Source organism: Carassius auratus, chromosome 7 (assembly GCF_003368295.1).
Source record: "Carassius auratus strain Wakin chromosome 7, ASM336829v1, whole genome shotgun sequence".
In the NCBI taxonomy this organism is placed as follows: domain Eukaryota; kingdom Metazoa; phylum Chordata; class Actinopteri; order Cypriniformes; family Cyprinidae; genus Carassius; species Carassius auratus.
In genome coordinates this window covers 1,527,754-1,550,099 of record NC_039249.1, presented here as the reverse complement: position 1 = coordinate 1,550,099, position 22,346 = coordinate 1,527,754, and the positions used below count along the sequence as shown (strand labels likewise).

At 37.9% G+C, this 22,346-nt stretch overlaps 3 protein-coding genes and 1 non-coding gene across 4 annotated transcripts; 1 reads left to right on the top strand and 3 right to left on the bottom strand.

The window, feature by feature from the left end:
- Nucleotides 1-997: 997 nt before the first annotated feature.
- On the bottom strand, nucleotides 998-3,402 carry LOC113105428 (GTPase IMAP family member 7-like). Its single transcript, XM_026266488.1, has 2 exons — nucleotides 3,259-3,402; nucleotides 998-2,460 (listed from the first exon to the last, which is right to left on the bottom strand). The coding sequence occupies exons 1-2, from the start codon at nucleotides 3,263-3,265 to the stop codon at nucleotides 1,262-1,264; spliced, it is 1,206 nt and encodes a 401-aa protein (XP_026122273.1). The 5' UTR covers nucleotides 3,266-3,402; the 3' UTR covers nucleotides 998-1,261.
- A 2,162-nt stretch (nucleotides 3,403-5,564) lies between these two features.
- LOC113105455 (GTPase IMAP family member 7-like) lies at nucleotides 5,565-7,961 on the bottom strand. The gene is made up of 2 exons (XM_026266526.1): nucleotides 7,818-7,961; nucleotides 5,565-7,018 (listed from the first exon to the last, which is right to left on the bottom strand). Exons 1-2 carry the CDS (start codon nucleotides 7,822-7,824, stop codon nucleotides 6,129-6,131), a joined length of 897 nt encoding a protein of 298 aa, XP_026122311.1. The 5' UTR covers nucleotides 7,825-7,961; the 3' UTR covers nucleotides 5,565-6,128.
- Nucleotides 7,962-13,716: 5,755 nt separating this feature from the next.
- LOC113105459 (myeloid-associated differentiation marker homolog) lies at nucleotides 13,717-18,443 on the bottom strand. The gene is made up of 2 exons (XM_026266532.1): nucleotides 18,330-18,443; nucleotides 13,717-15,927 (listed from the first exon to the last, which is right to left on the bottom strand). The coding sequence occupies exon 2, from the start codon at nucleotides 15,870-15,872 to the stop codon at nucleotides 14,988-14,990; it is 885 nt and encodes a 294-aa protein (XP_026122317.1). The 5' UTR covers nucleotides 15,873-15,927; nucleotides 18,330-18,443; the 3' UTR covers nucleotides 13,717-14,987.
- Nucleotides 18,444-19,069: 626 nt separating this feature from the next.
- trnae-cuc (transfer RNA glutamic acid (anticodon CUC)) lies at nucleotides 19,070-19,141 on the top strand. Its single transcript has one exon. It is a non-coding gene; the product is annotated as a tRNA-Glu (tRNA).
- Nucleotides 19,142-22,346: the final 3,205 nt, after the last annotated feature.

The following is a 22,346-nucleotide window of genomic DNA, read 5'->3' as shown; positions in this document are numbered from 1 at the left end:
GAACAAGCAAAGACAGGACAAGGGCCGTAACGAGCCTATCTAAAGTAATAATAATAATAATAATAATCTTGCCAGATGGCCAATCTACCCATGGTCCACATGCTTTCAATAAACTGAGAACCATACCTGCATCTTCTTCCGGATGTTTGTACAATGGAGCTAATTTCATGCCAAACGTTGCTGGAATGTTTTATCACGGAGATTAACTGCATGATAATTCACGTTGCGAGGGCGCCACCTGCTGGACAGAGAGCCACCCAACATGTTCATATGATGATAATCAAATACATCAAATCTGGACAGTGACATATGTGTTCATGTATAAAGAGATCAAATATGGCAAAGACTTTAGTGTACACTGAAATTAAAAGGCTTATAGGAAAAGTACTAGAATGCAATGAGAGATTCAACTGTTGTCATGCAGGCCAAGATTAGTCCATATACTCTTGTGAGAAGAATGAAAAGAGACCCACACACATAGGAGATATATAGGAGGAATATTTTATTATTATGAACAAAATATATATATTATAATAAAATAACGGCTGTATGTTCATAAAATGCAGAGAGAATTAAAAACAAATATTATGCATTAAAATATAGATCTAAGATGACTAAAATGGGTCACCTACAACTGTTCTTTTTTCAAGCGTTTGGGTTAATATTTTTCACTGCCCCTTGTAAGTAATAAATAACAGTGTTCCATATTATGTTTGCAACAAATTAAATTGCAACCAATAAAACCAAAACATTTCTAAAATAATATAACATTGCAGCATTTAGCCTACACGTAACAGTGAGAATAAAACAACAAACCCACAAGCATCCTACAAACAATCATGTCATCCTAGAGTTAAATAATCACACAAACTATTTAACAAGCCTGTCTGAGATTGAGAGCAGTTACCTGAAATGATGTGAAAAACAAAAATCTGACTCTTTATTGTACTGAAATCCTATTGATATGTGAATTGCATAATAATATGGAACACGGTGTATAAGGAGAACAATCCTGGAGTGTTTTCATCAAAAACCTTAATTTCTTTTCGACATAAACATCTTAGATGATATGGGGGTGAGTAAATAATCAGGAAATGTTGATTTGAAAGTGAACTAATCCTTTAAATTGTCAGTTGTTGAAATAGTTTAAGATAACCCCCCATGCACAATTTAGACAACACTCATGTCATATTTGCCTTAAACAGGCTAATCACATATTACCAAAAAACAAGAATGAAAAAAATAAAATAAAAACAAAACACTAGTCTGTTCCAGGATCAGTACATTCGTTTGTCTCTTTTTTAAAAAGTCTGAGTTGATGTTTCTTTGCCTTTTTCACCGCACCTTTGGCATTCTCATAGTTGAGTTTCGCGGTATTCTTTATAGCGTCACACACCGAGTCCGTTTCTTCTGCGGCTTTGCATCCGGTGACTCCTCCCCCGATCGCTCCGGCGAGAGCCGCGACTCCGACAGCGACCCCCGCAGCTGCAGCGATACCGGAACCAGCTCCGACCCCGGCCCCGGCCCCTGCGGCGATGATCCCCGCCTTCACCGCCACTGCTCCCGCCACTATCCCCGTGACTCCCGCGGCCCCGGCTACGGTTCCGGCTTCTATTACTCCGGCATCATTAGCGGCTTTCAGTAAAGACACGACGGAGGCCACAGCGACCCCGATGCCCAGAAACGCACCGGTAAGTATTCCCGTGGTCACTCCTGCCAGCTTAACCAGAAGTTTTTTCTGCACTATCTTTTTGGCCTCTTCTCGACTCTCTTCTGGTGACATATTGACCTGGTTTATGTTCTTCATCTCATCTTGAATCTCCTCCTCCACTATCTGAAGCAGCTCGTTGGTGTAGCAGGCGTTCTGATTGTCCTTCAGCTTCTGCTCGATGGTCTCCAGCAGGTTCTTCACCTGGACTCTGTTGCTCCTGTATCCCGTTTGATGGGTTCTCCAGTATTTGCTGTCGATGACGTGACAGCGGCCTCCACATTTATCAACCAGCTCCTGTAGCTTCGGACTCATCTTGACAAACTCCTCAATGGTTTGTCCTTCCAGCTGTTCTCCGTGAGTGAATAAAACCACTGAGTGATTGAAGATGTCTTCTCCACAATACTCCACGATTTTATCCACGACCTCCATCTCTTGTCCCGTGTATCTCCCCACCTTCAGGACGATGGTGAACATGTCTGGACCCGGAGAGCTTTCGATCACAGAACGAATGATCTCAGATTTGATGGCCTCCTCATACAGACCGGTGTCGAAGAGTCCAGGCGTGTCAATAACGGTGATCTTTTTGCCGTGGACCTTGCGGTCTCCGCTGACACATTCAGTCGTGACTGATTCAGAAGAAGCTTTGCTCTTGAAGACTTGTTGTTTGAGAATCGTATTCCCGGCGCTGCTCTTACCATCTCCGGTTTTCCCAAGAAGCACAATCCTTTTCTCCGGCAGAGAGTCAGAAGCTGTTTGAAAAAAAAAGAAAGAAAAAAAAAGTTGTTATTAAAGGATCTTACCTATTTAATGAGGTCTACAGATCTATATTAATTCTTGAAAATATAGCCATAATATGGAATTAAATTTCTGCCACTTGAGAAAAAGCATGCTTTTTATTATGAAATAAAAATATTAACTTATGACATATGCCATAATGTTGACATAAAAGTCATAAATATGCCACTGATATACTAAGTCATGATTATTTAAATTATGAGATTTCAAAATGATGAAAAAGTCATACTTGACATAGTAGGTCAAAGTTATAGATAAAACGTTGAAATTGAAGTTGGATATTATAAAAAATAACTCGTACAATGTTAAAATTATGATACAATGAGTAATGATGACAATGATAAAAAGTATTTGTCATAATATACTTTGAGGTCTACAGACTGAACTCTTATGCATAACTGGGTGTAAGGCATCAGATTGAAGCTATTTTATTCTGAATAACAAAGAATTCACTGATTTTCATTGTATTTAAAAACAATTTGAGACCTTGATGTTCGGTAGCAAAAATTTAAGTCATGTATTTTTGAAACAATCACAATTCAGTCTAAATTGAGGTTTGATAAATGATAACCATTTTCATTTTGGGGGGAACTGCCCCTTTAAGACTATTATCGTCTGATCTTCTTAAGTTCAAAAACTCTAGTAGCTTTTCATCTTAAACATGGCAACACTTTGAATTGTTCAAAGTCAAATATCATCTCATATACGAGAATCATAAGGAAAGGTACTTCATTAATGCTATCATCTCTTACCTCCCATGTTCCGTCTATTGAGGTGCAGTAATGAATCAAAATTACTTTATATTAATGGTGTTTTTATCTCAAATTGCATCCAGTCATGGTTCCATGTTCTCTTTATGATCATTTAATAAAAAGCCACTGTAATATAAAGTCCATTTGATGTGTATCAGTGAACAACTTGAAGAGTTTCACTGGTCAAAGCACCCTTAAGTGAGTCATATAGACACTACATGAGCTACAGGAATTACCAGAGCGACCAGTACGCTTTCACACACCTCCTACTTCATGTCACAATCTCTCTGAACAGCACATTCCTTCTTTATTTCCTGCACAATGTATTTGTACTGTACTGGATTTTAGAAAGGAAATCCCTTTTGTTTGGGCATGATTTCTACTTTTGTGCATTCTTAAATTTTTAGTGGCTGACTAATAGCTACGTATAAGCAATCAGTGACATAATGAATAATAACTATAGCAGTGTAATAAACTGACACACACACACATACACACAGCTTAACTTATCCAGAAACACCTCTCAAACGTCCACCTTAAAAACAACCCACATGTGAGGAAACTTTCACCTCCATCCGCATCTCCATCCATCAACATGCATTCAATTCAAATCTCTTCAAAAAAGTATTTTTATGTGTCAGGAGTCACCGCTATGGTTTCTGGGCCCTTTTAATTATTTACTTATTTTCTCAGTAGATGTTTTTAGAAAAGTCATTGGTCAGTTTTCTCAAGGCATTACAGACTTGTCTACATGCACGCCATCTGCTGGACAGATATCATCATAAAAAGCTGGACATAAAAAGTCAGAAGGGCCAGAAATATTACAAATGCTCAAGAAGAGTCCACGATCCCCCAATAATAATGCACTGTTGGACTGTAAAATAAATCCCGGACGAGCCCCCACTTTGTTGCGGCTAACTCAGAGCCATGACAAGCGATAGGAGACCATGCCACAAACAAACGATACAAAAGATAAATTTATTGTGAATCCAACACAAGTGTAAACAACAAAACCCAAATGTGGGGTGTGTGAATGTCAATATCAGTAGTGTAGGGCAAACGCATGGATGTATGATGTGTATGAGTGCAAGTGTTGAGTGTAACAGAAGACATAAACTTAAACTCAAATGTGCATCGGTGAAGAATGCTGGCGTCCCGAGCGAGGCATGGACCTGAACAGCGTTCAAGCTTTTAGCCACTGGAACAGAGCAGGAAGAATGCGAGGAATCCTGCAGCGAACCTCCTATTTAAACAATTCTTCTCAGGTGACAGCAATCAAGTCTGAAATTGAGGAGGGGCACGAGAACAAGCAAAGACAGGACAAGGGCCGTAACGAGCCTATCTAAAGTAATAATAATAATAATAATAATCTTGCCAGATGGCCAATCTACCCATGGTCCACATGCTTTCAATAAACTGAGAACCATACCTGCATCTTCTTCCGGATGTTTGTACAATGGAGCTAATTTCATGCCAAACGTTGCTGGAATGTTTTATCACGGAGATTAACTGCATGATAATTCACGTTGCGAGGGCGCCACCTGCTGGACAGAGAGCCACCCAACATGTTCATATGATGATAATCAAATACATCAAATCTGGACAGTGACATATGTGTTCATGTATAAAGAGATCAAATATGGCAAAGACTTTAGTGTACACTGAAATTAAAAGGCTTATAGGAAAAGTACTAGAATGCAATGAGAGATTCAACTGTTGTCATGCAGGCCAAGATTAGTCCATATACTCTTGTGAGAAGAATGAAAAGAGACCCACACACATAGGAGATATATAGGAGGAATATTTTATTATTATGAACAAAATATATATATATTATAATAAAATAACGGCTGTATGTTCATAAAATGCAGAGAGAATTAAAAACAAATATTATGCATTAAAATATAGATCTAAGATGACTAAAATGGGTCACCTACAACTGTTCTTTTTTCAAGCGTTTGGGTTAATATTTTTCACTGCCCCTTGTAAGTAATAAATAACAGTGTTCCATATTATGTTTGCAACAAATTAAATTGCAACCAATAAAACCAAAACATTTCTAAAATAATATAACATTGCAGCATTTAGCCTACACGTAACAGTGAGAATAAAACAACAAACCCACAAGCATCCTACAAACAATCATGTCATCCTAGAGTTAAATAATCACACAAACTATTTAACAAGCCTGTCTGAGATTGAGAGCAGTTACCTGAAATGATGTGAAAAACAAAAATCTGACTCTTTATTGTACTGAAATCCTATTGATATGTGAATTGCATAATAATATGGAACACAGTGTATAAGGAGAACAATCCTGGAGTGTTTTCATCAAAAACCTTAATTTCTTTTCGACATAAACATCTTAGATGATATGGGGGTGAGTAAATAATCAGGAAATGTTGATTTGAAAGTGAACTAATCCTTTAAATTGTCAGTTGTTGAAATAGTTTAAGATAACCCCCCATGCATAATTTAGACAACACTCATGTCATATTTGCCTTAAACAGGCTAATCACATATTACCAAAAAACAAGAATGAAAAAAAATAAAATAAAAACAAAACACTAGTCTGTTCCAGGATCAGTACATTCGTTTGTCTCTTTTTTAAAAGAGTTGATGTTTCTTTGCCTTTTTCACCGCACCTTTGGCATTCTCATAGTTGAGTTTCGCGGTATTCTTTATAGCGTCACACACCGAGTCCGTTTCTTCTGCGGCTTTGCATCCGGTGACTCCTCCCCCGATCGCTCCGGCGAGAGCCGCGACTCCGACAGCGACCCCCGCAGCTGCAGCGATACCGGAACCAGCTCCGACCCCGGCCCCGGCCCCTGCGGCGATGATCCCCGCCTTCACCGCCGCTGCTCCCGCCACTATCCCGTGACTCCCGCGGCCCCGGCTACGGTTCCGGCTTCTATTACTCCGGCATCATTAGCGGCTTTCAGTAAAGACACGACGGAGGCCACAGCGACCCCGATGCCCAGAAACGCACCGGTAAGTATTCCCGTGGTCACTCCTGCCAGCTTAACCAGAAGTTTTTTCTGCACTATCTTTTTGGCCTCTTCTCGACTCTCTTCTGGTGACATATTGACCTGGTTTATGTTCTTCATCTCATCTTGAATCTCCTCCTCCACTATCTGAAGCAGCTCGTTGGTGTAGCAGGCGTTCTGATTGTCCTTCAGCTTCTGCTCGATGGTCTCCAGCAGGTTCTTCACCTGGACTCTGTTGCTCCTGTATCCCGTTTGATGGGTTCTCCAGTATTTGCTGTCGATGACGTGACAGCGGCCTCCACATTTATCAACCAGCTCCTGTAGCTTCGGACTCATCTTGACAAACTCCTCGATGGTTTGTCCTTCCAGCTGTTCTCCGTGAGTGAATAAAACCACTGAGTGATTGAAGATGTCTTCTCCACAATACTCCACGATTTTATCCACGACCTCCATCTCTTGTCCCGTGTATCTCCCCACCTTCAGGACGATGGTGAACATGTCTGGACCCGGAGAGCTTTCGATCACAGAACGAATGATCTCAGATTTGATGGCCTCCTCATACAGACCGGTGTCGAAGAGTCCAGGCGTGTCAATAACGGTGATCTTTTTGCCGTGGACCTTGCGGTCTCCGCTGACACATTCAGTCGTCACTGATTCAGGAGAAGCTTTGCTCTTGAAGACTTGTTGTTTGAGAATCGTATTCCCGGCGCTGCTCTTACCATCTCCGGTTTTCCCAAGAAGCACAATCCTTTTCTCCGGCAGAGAGTCAGAAGCTGTTTGAAAAAAAAAGAAAGAAAAAAATAAGTTGTTATTAAAGGATCTTACCTATTTAATGAGGTCTACAGATCTATATTAATTCTTGAAAATATAGCCATAATATGGAATTAAATTTCTGCCACTTGAGAAAAAGCATGCTTTTTATTATGAAATAAAAATATTAACTCATGACATATGCCATAATGTTGACATAAAAGTCATAAATATGCCACTGATATACTAAGTCATGATTATTTAAATTATGAGATTTCAAAATGATGAAAAAGTCATACTTGACATACTAGGTCAAAGTTATAGATAAAACGTTGAAATTGAAGTTGGATATTATAAAAAATAACTCGTACAATGTTAAAATTATGATACAATGAGTAATGATGACAATGATAAAAAGTATTTGTCATAATATACTTTGAGGTCTACAGACTGAACTCTTATGCATAACTGGGTGTAAGGCATCAGATTGAAGCTATTTTATTCTGAATAACAAAGAATTCACTGATTTTCATTGTATTTAAAAACAATTTGAGACCTTGATGTTCCGTAGCAAAAATTTAAGTCATGTATTTTTGAAACAATCACAATTCAGTCTAAATTGAGGTTTGATAAATGATAACCATTTTCATTTTGGGGGGAACTGCCCCTTTAAGACTATTATCGTCTGATCTTCTTAAGTTCAAAAACTCTAGTAGCTTTTCATCTTAAACATGGCAACACTTTGAATTGTTCAAAGTCAAATATCATCTCATATACGAGAATCATAAGGAAAGGTACTTCATTAATGCTATCATCTCTTACCTCCCATGTTCCGTCTATTGAGGTGCAGTAATGAATCAAAATTACTTTATATTAATGGTGTTTTTATCTCAAATTGCATCCAGTCTTGGTTCCTTGTTCTCTTTATGATCATTTAATAAAAAGCCACTGTAATATAAAGTCCATTCGATGTGTATCAGTGAACAACTTGAAGAGTTTCACTGGTCAAAGCACCCTTAAGTGAGTCATAGACACTGCATGAGCTACAGGAATTACCAGAGCGACCAGTACGCTTTCACACACCTCCAACTTCATGTCACAATCTCTCTGAACAGCACATTCCTTCAGAATCGGACACAAAAGTATTCCTGAGAGATAGACAGATGGTAAACAAAGTCAAACACTATTATTAGCACAATAGAAAAGTCTGAAGTGTAAATAATCCACATTACCTTTACTGTTTTCTAGCGCTGAAGATCAAGGCCTGAAGTCCTTTAAAGAGGTATAATGTAATGCTCAGTACGGCTACATTTGCTATTGTTAGGCTACTTCAAATAATCCTTCAGAATCTCATGTTATCATATTTAGAAAAATAATTCCCATGAACCATCTGGATGTTTCTCACATCACACATTCATCACTGGTTTCTCTGGAGATCCTGTAAACGAACAAGGCTTCGGGGTGAAGCAAATGCTGCTGGTCTTTATGAATTACACGCCCAACTGACAACTCTGCATTTAGCCTAGCTTCCCTACAGATGATCACAAGGAAATATGCAATTAAATTGAAAAATACACAGATATAGTTTTCAAAAGAGGTAACCATCATAACCAAAGCTTCGACTTGAAGTGAAATCATCAAATTATTCTGAAAATGTAAATGCGCAATATCTTATCTTGAAATAATTATATTTGATGTAAATACATCATACATTCAGATAAACAAGTCTGCTTAGTTATATGTATAATTTATAAAAGTGTCAGTGAAGTGTTCAATAAAAATAAATCACACCTGAGGTATTTCTGTAATGCTTAAAAGTGTTGAAAATCTGCGGAGCCCCGCACATGACATGCAGGAAAAAAATATTAGGCTAAATCATGTGCACGATTGACTAATTTGTTCCCTCAATGTACTAAAACGCGCACACGATTACTATTGCATTCCCTCGATTTACTATTTTGTCCACTCGATTTATAAATAGTGCGCACGATTTAGCAAATAGGGAATGTGTTGTATCATGTACTGTAATTCCTAATGCTACCTCTAGGGACGTTGTATTGTAAGAAGGAGAAGTGGGTACAACAGAAAGGGAGAAGAAGGGGCTTAGATAAAGGGACTGCTTTGTTAGGCATTGACTTGATATCTGCCCTAAAACTTCAAATAAAAGGTGATAATATCTGCTCCTCGGTCATGGCCACCAATACCACATCCCTGACAGATACTGAAATAGGATGTGTAAAAAACTTTGTTTTATTACAGCTTTTATCACTCACGATGGCCTGTTCAGATATTGCAGGGTTCTTTTTGGCCTGGCATCCTGGAGGGGCGTACCAGGTGTCAAAAATTACCTGGATGATGTTATCGTCTATGGAAAGACATCTGAGGAGCATGACTTGAACCTCAGTACTGTGTTGCAGAAATTGAAAGAGTCTGGGCTGGTGATAAATTATAAAAAATTCCAGTGACTACGGGTTGGGTGCAGTGTTCACCCAAGTGCAACTAGACGGAACAGAAAAACCAGTGGCTTTTGCTTCCTGCACACTAGAAAAAAATCTATAGTGGAGAAGGAGGCTCTGGCATGTGTGTGGGCTACTGAAAAATGGCGACAGTATATTTTGGGCCATCGTTTTACACTTCGCACAGATCACCAGGCACTCACCACCTTACTGACTACAAAAAGCATGGGGAGAGCCGGAATGCGGATTGCTTGTTGTTGGGCAGCTCGTCTGCTTTGTTTTGTCTATGACGTTGTATATCGGCCGGGTTCCCAGAACCACACAGCAGACTGCTTGTCTCGTCTTCCCATGCCGGCACCTGCTGATTCCTCTGGTGATTTAGAGCCTGAAATAGTTGCATTAATTTCTTCAACATTAAGTTCTCTTTCAGTGACTGATTTTGAAACTTCCTGTGTTGCTTGTCCTGAACTGTAAATGCTGCGAAAGCAAATTACACAGGGCTGGCCACCCTCCATCAAAGCGGTGAGTCAGGACATGATTCCATACTTCAGAGTGAGAGAGGAACTCGCAGTGAAAGATGCTTTCATTTTTCAGAGGAACAAGGTTGTTAGTCCCTGTGGCCTTGCGACACACTTTTATTTCCTTGGCACACAAGTCTCACCAAGGCATAGTCCGCACAAAACAGAGGTTGCGGGATCTTTACTGGTGGCCGCAGATGGACGCTCAGGTCCAGTCAATGATTGCTACATGTATACCCTGCCAGTCCAATGACAAATCTGCTCTGACGCATCCAGCACCTCTGCAGCCAGTTCAGTTCCCTGAGGATCCGTAGAAAAAACTGGGTCTGGATAAAGTCGGACCATTTGAAACAGCCACCCATGGTTGCAGGTATGCTATAACGCTCACAGACTATCATTCCGAGTGGCGTGAGCTTGCATTTGCTAGTAGTGCAACTACTGAGGACGTTAAAAATTCTGAACACTGTTTTTAGTCATCATGGCAACCCAGAATGTATCGTTACGGATAATGGTACACATTGCTGAGTTTGTGAAGGAACGGGACATGAAACACATACGCACATCTGTGTACTATCCTGCGGCTAATGGTGCGGTCGAAAGATTTCACCGTGCATTGAAAGGTGCATCCAGACTGCCTTTCAACACTCACAACCATGGAACAGAGCAGTGTTAATTTTGACACGAAATTTTAATTTAGTTTTAGTCTTAGTCTTTTGACTATAATTCTTTTTAGTTTTAGTCAAGTTTTAGTCATCTGATTTGTATTAATTTTAGTCTTATTTTAGTCGACTAAAATTGCTTGGTATTTTAGTCGACTAAAATAAGACTAAAATCAATAACAGATTTACTAGACAATTTTTTACAGCTGGTATAGGAAACAAACTTAACCAAAATATATAAAACACAAATTCAACTTTATTTCAACACAACTGTGTCTTTATTTCAATTCAAAAGCTTTTATGCAGCAACAAACACTGTCATGATAATGTAAACAATAACTAGCTGCCAATTGACCATCAATAAAAGAAAAATAAAGTTAGGTCCAGGACCTTAAAGCTTACAGCTGAGCTGAACAATAAGTGCATACATTTAAAGTAAATATTTAATAAGTTGGGTGGATAAAAAAAGTAACAATATTTTATAAGGTATTCATTTGTCTAGCAATATTGTATGTTTTAAATACTACACTATTGCTAGATTAGTATGTATAATGATAGGATGTTAACATTCACGTTTCACATGACTAATCTAGAAATATTTGTGATATTGTCAACAAGTAGAACATTATAAAATATACTAAACATTAGTATTAATCAAATGTATGTATCATAATATTACGTATTAGTATTGTGCTCTCATCTAACTTGAAGAAGGGGCTATTTTACAGTACTTTTCAGTTCGTAATATTTAATGCTACAACATCTACGCACTGCAGTCTTCCAATTTTGCTTAGCTCAATAAACAAATGAACATCGTTGTGAAATTACATTTGAGAAAATGTCCAGGTGGCTCGTCTGTAAATGTCTTTTCAAATTGGTTGTGTTCTTGCCACGAATGAGCGCTCCGCGTGCTTTACACTTTGTTTTGTTTTGTTCGTCGTCAAACGTGAAGTGAGCTGTGGACATTTTGTCGCTCTTTTAGACATCACCTCTTCGAATGCCGACTTCCCGGGAGCTCTTTTAAAAACTGAAAACCTTCGCTTCACGTCTCAATAAGTCAGGCTCTGATTGGTTCTCTTCTCTCATGCAGTCTCGCCTGTTCCGTTTTGCCGGTTCTTTTGTTGATTCCTCGCATCTCTCCCGTCTGCTGATTTGATTTTCGTCACAGTCTATTTTCGTCTCGTCCTTTATTCGTTGACGATAATGGCAATCAATTTAGTCATAGTTTTAGTCTCCATCAGTGCCTTCTTTTTTAGTTTTCGTTTCGTTTTCGTCCGCAAAAATATATTCGTGACGAAAATAATGACGAAAATATTTAGTCAACGAAATTAACACTGGAACAGAGCTGTTACCGAGGGGCTCCAGGCGTATCGGGCAACCCCTCAAGCTACGATGGGTGTGTCACCATACGAGCTCTTGTATGGGATGAAGATGCGAACCAAGCTTAACATCCTGCCTTTACATGGGGAGGGCAAATGTGATCTTGCTGCTGTCCATGAACATGTGAAAAAGAAACAGGACAAAATGAAATTATACACCGATCACAAACAAAGTTCTCATAATCCTCGCTTTTGACTGGGAGGAAAAGTGAGAATAAGGTGTCCTTGTGCAATTCCAAAAGGTCATCCTAAATTCTCTGCTCCTGTAAGAGTAGAGAAGAGAGTTGGACCCAACACATTCCTGCTCAGTGATAGAAGAAAGTGGAATGCTGCTCACCTGCCATACTCGCCTGAAATGACTGACCGTGCCAGTAACACAAAACACTAAGCACAGTTCTGTGAAAGTCTCTCGTATGAGACAAAAGCCTGTTTGGCACAAGGACTATGATGTACACTAAACAGGACTGTTTTACATCCAAGTTGCACAGGTGTAGCTCTCGATGAAAAAAAAAAGAGAAATGTTCTGAATTATTTAATTGCTCCTTGGTTTACAAAAGTGGTTGAAGTAACAGTGAAACAATGTTATTAAATATGTTCAAATGTTAACTGATTGCTTCTGCTGACCATTCATGTGCTGATGTTATGAGTTATTAGTTACAGAGATGTCACTGTTTACATGCATTGAATATAATGTATGGACTGTTACTGAATAGTTGTCTATGTTGTCCCAACTACTTATTCAGGGTACATGTTTTCTTCTGTTGAGTTAAGGAGAATGTTTTTTACAAAAAGGGGAAATGTTGTATCATGTACTGTAATTCCTAATGCTACCTCTAGGGACGTTGTCTTGTAAAAAGGAGAAGTGGGTACAACAGAAAGGGAGAAGAAGAAGGGGCTTAGTGAAAAGACATGTGAAGTTACTGTTCGGAATAAAGTGAGGTCTGGAAGATAATCGTTGTGCTTATTACTTATACAAAACCTAAAAATGCAATAGTAAATTGAGGGAAAGCAATAGTAAATCGATGGAACTCAATAGTAATCGTTTGCATCATTTTAGTACATTGAGGGAACGAATTAGTAAATCGTGTGCAGAATAAAAAAATTTTCTTGCATGTCATGTGCAGGGTTCCGTAAAAGGCATATATTTTCTAAAACACATTAAAAATGACATGACTTTGCTTGAAAATTTAAGGTCTGAATGAACACCTCTGTAGAAGTCAATTAATACAAGTTGATTATCTCTTTATATTAAACATGAATTAAATTCTTTTTTTTTTTTTATATATATAAAGTGACATTTCATCATGGAAGCTTGTGGACAGTCATGTCATATTCATGTACTTTACTAGAAGATCTGCAAGAGAATATGGAAGAAGGAAACGGAATAGCTTTTGTTTTGTTTTTATAAATTATGCCTTACCACCAACTAAGAACGGCCATCCACCACCACCCACAGAATCGAGAAAGAGCTATCAATCTGTCAGTCCTTTCCGTGTCCGGGCCGGGTGAGGTTTCCCCTGTTGAGTCAAATTAAGCCACAGCTCCACTCCTGGTGCTGCCCTTCCATCAATTCCTTTAAGTTCCAGCTTTTCAACCATACTTCCCCCAGAACCCAAAGACTCGTGGTTTCCCGCACGCTTCTTGAAACATATACTTTCACAAATATACCAATGAAAACCAATAAACAAAGTGTAAATTAGAATACAAACTTGTTTATATTTCACAGTGAACTTTATTTGTTCTTGATACATTTGACAATATTATAAAAAAAAAAATTGTATAAAAATGCTTTGCTCTGGAATTGTTCACATTCATTATAACACATGAACACAAACCTGGCTGAAATGGTACTACCATGAAACGTGACAAGGAAAACACTTTATGGAAGGCAGAAGGGGTCAAAAGATTTTAAAAGGAGCGCGTGAAATTTCATTGTTTCACCATGCACTGTGTGTTCGCATTAATAAAACATCAAGTTTTTTTATGAAGGATGTTGTAATGGTACACTGGTATGCACATATACATGTATGCAAACATCAGATAATATAACACGGCCAGAATGTGTGGGTCTACACATGCAAAAGAAATACATTCAAAATTAACAAATGCGGACAAACGCGTTCAAATTCCACAGAAACATTTCACACATTCTGTTTAAATACTTTTGGCCCCGTCCACCTTCCATGACACTTACATGTGAAAAACATACACTTCAAGTCACATAAAACAGTATAAAGATGTACAGTAGTTCAACACAGCGATGTGAATGTGATACACCATCATAAGGCAGCAGCGGCAGAATCAGAAAATGCACTAACCACATTAAAAATACAAATAAATGGTGCGTTCAAGTCCTCCTGGGGAGTTCGCATTTATGTGCTGGGAATAGTGGCAATATGGTGATGTACCTTTTCTATGAAAAACAACTCAACTTCTATAAAACAAGGAATAAAGAATTTGCATTAATTGTGTTTTTGTCTTTTCAATTCCCAATTGTAAACTAAATTGATACATATTATATCATAAATTAACAATACTATTGTATTTTGTTCATGCAATTTGACTAGTTTTAGTGTACAAATAGAAATAAATGAATTTATTTCAACAAATTGATCATGAAAACCGACTGTATCTATTGCGTCCACCATGTCAGAAACTCAAGGCTTCAAAAAATCCAAATCACCAAATCTTAGATTAAACTTAGCTAGCTGCCAAGGCAATATTTTTAATATAATGTTTAGCTATATATCAGCGGGACCAAAATAATACTGTTTCCCACTCTTAATTACTACTTAGTGGTTGCGTTCATGTGTGTAAAACTCATAAATGCAATCTTTCTAACTTGAACGCACCATTTTTCACTGAACATTTTGCTCCTCCTCCTCCAGAAACTTGGAATAAAGCTCAAAATCATTGAAGCAGAGTCTGCTAAAAATCAAAGATATCCCCAGTGTCAGGGAAAAGACGACCGTTTGCTCTCTCACACCGTGACAAACACCAATCGGGCAGAATACACCAGATCCGCCAGGTAGATCAGGAAGTTGAGAGCGGTGAGAACAGCCACAGCCACTAGTTTATCCCACCAACACAAATCGTTACTGTTTCCGCAGGAGCCTGGTCGCCTTGAGCTCCCTGAATGACGGCTGTCAAACTTGAAGATCGGCCAAATGATGGTGGCAGTGAGGTACATGATGACCGAAAGCAGAGCGTAGGCGGAAAGGAAGCGTGCGAATGGGAACGGAAGGAACCCGGTGCATTCACCGACGCACATGATCACGATGGCCGCCGAAATCACGAAGCAGATGCAGTAGACAGCCATGCACCACTTCAGGGCCGAGTGACTATCATAAGAGACAGGGTTGCTGATGAACATGAATATGATGCAGGCCACGAAGGTCTCACAAACCTTAAGCAGGCCTGGAACCGTGGCCATGTACCCGGCGACTTCACCTGGTTGCGCTCGCGTCAAACTCACTTCGATGAAATACGCTATGGTGGCCAGGCAGGAGAAGACCGTGGAGACGATTCGGAGGTCTCGAGTCTCATCGCGTGCCACTTGGCCCTTCACGAAGTAGAGCGGGAAGATGATGGACGCCGACAGGCAAAGAAGCGTAGCGTAGCAGGCAAACGTAATAGGGAAGTTTTTCCAGGACAAGGGGGCACGAGCCTGGAGACCCATGACCTCCACCAGCAAAACCAGCAGGGTCCCGGCGAAGCTGAAAGCCCAGCAGAAGATGCACCAGTCGTACATGCTGTTGTTGATTGCCCCTCCGTGGGCCGCAATGCTAAACGCCACACAAGTGAACACTAGAGCGGCCAAACGCGCCCACATGGGACGGGAAGTCTTCAAGACCACCAGAGGCATTATTGGAGAAGTTTCTGGACGTCAAAGGAGTGCAATGTGTGTCCTTCTGGTGATTCTGCAAAGGACAAAAAGAGAGGCAGTTGGACCTTCTGTATGTGCACCAATCAATGATCGTGTTACAAAGACAACAAGCTCAAGAGAAGCACTTCAGCCCTGGATGTTAAATATGTAGCCTGTTAATTAGGTTTGACACTTTTAGTGCGGTCAGTTTCCTGCACTAGCTTTAGTAAAGTGTGTATTGTATCGCATTCATTCATTGGTTGCATAACCATCAAGTACTGATCCCCAAAACGTTATAGATAAGCACTCATTCCCAGAGTGGTTTTGAAGAGAATTTTGGCATCATTTAATCACCTCTGTGGCATTAAACATGTAACAAGTCGACATGTCTCAGAAGATATTTTGAAGAATGTTAATAGTTGCTGGTAGGCCATGGACCTCCATGGCATTTTTTGGAAGTCATGGCTACTAGCAACATTTTGGTTACCAACATTATTCAAATTGTCTTGAAACAACTTGAGTAAAGGTGAGTAAATGATGACATTTTTGGTGAACTATCGCTTTAATGTAGCTCAGGGAAAAAAAACTTAACACATACTTCATACTTAACACATTTTTTATTTAGTGTACATGATCACTTTTTAAGCAATGGTTTATTTGTTAATGGGAAATATGAATGTTATGAAGATATAAGAATACATTTTGTGTGCAAAGGAAAGGAAAATAACTACCATCTGAATCAACAAAGCATGCCATTGGCTGAGAAATCTGACCCGCTTCAATCACTGATCGAGTTACAAAGACTACACGCTCAAGAGAAGCACTTTAGCCCTGTTTGTGTGAACATGTGACCCGTTTAGGACACTGAACGCTTTTAGGAGGAACTGTGTGGCCTGTTTCCTGTACTGCATTGACTTAAGTGTGCATTGTATTACATTGCATTCATGTCTTGGTTGTGTAACCGTTATTTACTGATCCAAAAACAACAACAAAAAAAAATGTTAGAGATATGCACTCACTCCCTAGACTGATTTTAAAGAAGCAGGTCATTCAAAAAGAAAATTGTGGCATCATTTATTCATCCTGTGTTGTACCAGGCATATAGGAATCTCTTTCTTCAAAAGAAGACACTTTAAAGAATGTTGATAACCAAACAATTGTTGATAGGCCATTGACTTCCAGAGTTGAAAGTGAGTATTTTCATCATGATTGCGTTTTAAGCAGCAGTAAATACATTAATGAAAACTTGTATCGATATTTACTTAAACTGTTTCTAACTCATTCAACTTTCTTCTCTGGAACATGTTTGGAATTATGTGTTGTTCACAGTTTCACACCAAAGATGTAAACTTTAACTATATATTTTGAATAATCATGTTGATTCAGTGAGAACAGAAAAGTCCACACCACTGCTAGAAGTCCTATAAGTTGAAACGTTTCATTGTACATGAAAAAATACTACAGTAATTTGCAGTAAATACTATAGTTTTTTTTTTTTTATACAGTATGATGTAGCATTCAAACATTTTGTTAATAATATAATATATACAGTGCAATACACTTTATTATAGTATGGTTCAAAAACACTAGAATTTACTATAAAATACTATGTGGGATTGTGCGAGTTAATTGTGTGCCTTTCCACTCCACCATAACTCTCAAATCTGATTCACAATACAGCAAACAGCTACTTAAATGTAACTACTGGTCGTTCTTCCTAAAATCTCCTTTTTAAATTAGGGTAAAGATGGGTTTGGGTTTGGAATGACATGACAGATTTTTCATTTTTGGGTGTACTGTTTCTTTAAGAACTCAGATGTAGATTTTGAAATTGACATACTATGTCCCAATTTAAGCTAGTTTCTGACATCCATTTAAACCCATGAGGTAACACCACATATCTAACAAACCCATCAGCAGAAGTGACTCAGCTACTGGTCACTTCCTCCACATCACCACTTTTTGTTCACACAAACATCTCTACTAGAGTTTTTTTTAAGTCAGTGTGGCAGACTTAAAGTATATATTACCTCTCTGTTGTTATTTTTTTATTACTTCATAGCCTACATATAGATCCAAACTGTTACCTCAGCACGTCTTTCCTCCATCTTTCTAGCAGCTAACGGATGTGGTAGCGGGTGTGGCTGTTGTGTTTTATGGGTCGGTTGAGGTTGAGATGAACGTGGGGCTCGAAAACCAAACATTCTAAACACTGAACTGAACGCATTTAACAGAATTCTAGAACTTTTGGGTGCGCTTACAAAATGTTCCCAAAGTACGCACTGTATAAATGCATGTATAAACTAGGCTAACGTTACTTGAGTATTTTCTCAAAAGCGTATTTATGGAAATTAGGCGCATTCCTCAGGCTGAAGCGTCATATCTACCAAAACAATAATGCCAATGCAAACAAAACTAACCCAAAAGACAATTAGAAAACCAACGATACAGACATACCTTATACAGACTTCTTCGCTTTATTCCAGTTTTGATCACAAAGGAGAAGCGAGACCCTCTCCTCTCCTGTAACGCTGCCCAGATGTGCCCTTCCTTAGCAGGACTCAGTCCTCCACGCCCATTTCCTACCAAATTAGGCAACGTTACTGCCTTTCTCTTACCATTTGACCTCTCCATATAGTCTAAAATTAGATGTTGGAATTTAGTATTCCATTATGCCACTTTGTCTCAACCATTTTAATAAGAGGAATTTAAAAATTACAAGGATAAATGCTATTCTTAACATATCTTATTTTGTATATACAATTTCTATATGAACATTTCAAAATAAACAACATTGTTTATTTTAGTTGAACCCGCTAAACTGTAACTGTAGCATTTTCAGTTCTCTGTGTGTGATGAATAGGTTCGAAACCCCGGCGTGACTGTTTTTGACCTCTGCTTATAATTTAAATTAAACATATTAAGGGTATGGAAAAACAAAACAACAACAAACAAACAAAAAAAACAACAACAATATGATAATGATTAAATTAAGAGTAACCCAAACATGGTAAAAACGGTATTAATTATTTTCGTAGTCGTTAGTCTGTGATTTTACAGGGGTTTTTTTTTAATCTTGATATCGCCTCTAATCTGACAAATCATGTCACTAACCAGAAACTGTACGGATGTAGATTTAATCACGGTATCAGACACTCTACCTTTATGACTGCTCATGAGGCTCTGGTGAACACCGCTCCCTGGTGGTCTAGTGGTTAGGATTCGGCGCTCTCACCGCCGCGGCCCGGGTTCGATTCCCGGTCAGGGAACAAAGTTTTTGTATTTTTATTTTTTACCGTAAATACTATAACAATTCGTTTATTTATATCTACTGAATCACGGTTGCTGAATGCTTACATTAGAGTGGCGTAGAATCATTATTTTGTTGTCATTTTTAAAATTGCGATGATTTAAAGCACACAACACAAATGGGCTACATATCACTGTAAAAGAACAAATCAAACAGGCAAGGTTTTTTTTATTTAATTTTTTTTTTACAAAATGTATTAAACCATGTAAAAAAATAGTACAATTATATACATTCCAGAAGACTTACCAAAAAGCACATAAATAAATATTATATATATTAAATAAATGTATAGCCTGTATATTTGTCATTTTTGTTATTTTGTCAGTTTTCACCTTGTGGGCTCAACCACTGTTTCCAAAAACGATAAAAGTCCTTCCTTAACCACACAGAAAAATTGCTGCTTGTAAAATCGGTCCTCTGTTGTCAACAGCTGACGTTAGCGAGAGAAAAAAGATATATGCACTCAATTGTCATAGATTTAAAGTCAGCAAGTGAAATACATAACAATGGTCACAAATTGTGATGACCCCTCTAAAAACATGAGAAGCCTGTTTGTGTGACATCGGCTTCATGAACATTGTTAAACATTTACTTTGCATACAAAATAAAGTTACAAAAATAGGCTACTCTGCAAACAACAGGATTGTGTTCATTCATGAAATGTTTAATTGGTTAATTAAGTCGAGCATAACGAATTGAATAACAAGCATTTCTAAACAAACTTTCCACAAAGTCACTTTAATTTTTATTTATTTAAGAAGCGGTTAAGAATTTGAATTAATAAATAAATCCAAATAATTTGATGTATCAGCTGTACAGGTCATATTAGACACAAGTTCTTCCCTGGAAATGTTGCACATTGAATTCAACACAGTCTGTACGTATAGACGCGCTCATTTGATGTGCACGCGCGCCATGAACGTGTACGCAGTTTGCGTGCTGCTGAGTGATCGAGTTCAAGCCAAACAGTGACAACAGCGCCTACTAGGGGCACAGAATACGATGGTCACAGAATCTGGTGTAACTCCGGTCTCGTTCTGTCTTGAGCCACAGCGATTCATCATTCAACGCGTTTCCTTTTGTAATCAATAACGTGACTGAACCTGGAGAAATGTTATATAAAACTACCGTCAGCTCAGCTGTGAATTTTATGAGTTTTTATAAATAATCAAATTTTTATTTGTTTTTAATAAATGATTTTTTTTATATACTGGAAGTTTATAAATTACGTGTAATATGTAATAAATAAATTTAATTAAAATTCTATTAAATATTATGAAAAAATTATGAGATGTTGCATCAAAATTGTTTTTCTGTATCAGTTTGCTAAGTGACATTGCTGCAGCTTTCATTTTTAATTTATATATTTATTTATTTTTGTTTAATTATCCATATTCATTTGTTTTATATTTTCATTTTAGTCATTTAGTTTCCTATTAGTCTGTTTTTAAATTTTTTATTTTCTTGGTAGAATAATTCTGTTTTTGCTTTTATTATTTTAGTTTTAGTTTTAGTACTTAAACATAAATCATTTTACTTGTAGAGTCAGCATTATACATTTCCGTTAACTTTAAGCTTTTATCTAATATTTAGATCTTATAAATGTTTTATTGTTTATTTTATCTATTTTTTATGTTTTATTATTTGTAATACTAAAACATAACATTTATTTAAGTGAACTGGCCAAGAAACATATATCATTCTAATTTTATTTAAGTTTTCAGCAAATATTTTATACATTTTGAAAAAAACAATCAGTTTTATTTCTATTCCATTCAATTTTTTCATATTTGTATTTTTAGTTTTAACTTTTGTGTTAATAACAAGACATGTTTTATCTGGTCATGCCCAGAGATCAGTGGAGTGCTCTCACAGACGAGCTCAAAGACTCAAAACATGACTTCATCGTCCTTCATCAACGAGGAAGAGGAGCAGGAGACGCCCTGCCTCTCTCCAGCTGACCAATCACTGACTGAGACCCTGAGTCAAAGGGAAAGACTCAGCCAATCACAATCGAGCGTCCAGTGACATGTGATCAAAAACATGGACCAGACCAGATGAACACCACTGAGGAGCTGATGAGGAAACTACAGCAGCTGAGAGTAAAACACACACACACACACGCACACAGTACAGCATTAATACATTAAAACACAATTTTTTGTACACACCTTTTCTGAATTAATATTCAAAAAATAAAATAAACGTCTCAGTGTTTCTTCTTACCTGTTCACTGATGCAGGTTTTTTATATTGTGCATATATTATTAAAAATGTGCTATAAAATAGTCTTAATTCACTACAGTATTATTTTGTTGTACAGCTTATAATTTATGCTGATTTAATATAAACAAATAAATGTGATGTGTGTGTATATATTAATAATAATCATAATAATCAAAGGTTTTTCTACAATTGCTCTGTCGTTGCTGATTTTTTTCCCTTTCTGTTCTCTTTTTGTGGCTCAATTGTGGCATGTACATATTTTCTGAGAGATTCACCCTGACACACAGTAGGATACAGTAAATCTCAATGCGTTTCTTCTGACCTGATGTTGTAGCACATTGAAGCTGATCACTACAAACTTCTAAAGAAATTAAGAAAACCTCTTCCTGTGGATAAAATATTAAGAGATCTGGTCTACAAGCCTCTGAATGCAGTCACTGGACCGCGGAGCCGGAGATGGTGAGGAAACCCCCTCAAAGACTTGCGTTTAACACACTTCAGTATGTTTAAATATAAATTTACAGAGCAGAAAAATGTGTACGAAGTCTCCAGATCCCATGTTGTGTTTTATATTTCTGTGTTGTTCGTTCAGGTAAAGAGGGCGTCTTAACAGAACCAGCTCAGCCACAAATCAAGTCCACTGGTTTCTGACGGTTTACACTGGACCTGAAAGAGGACTTTCATCTACTAAACACACTCTATGATGTAGCCCCTTCCCAGCATGCATTGCGCTTGGGAGTGCCATCCAGGCTAAATTATGTGTTGTGTGTCAATCAGAAATTCATGACTTGGGACAGACGATCTTATGCACTGGGACCCCTGTGGAAATAAACACAGTGGGAGGAAGAAATTAGGATTATGAATAATATTGTTCATTCGTTAATATCGTAGCTTGTATTTCATTTCGTAAAGAAAAATAAGGGAAGGAAAACTAAAAAA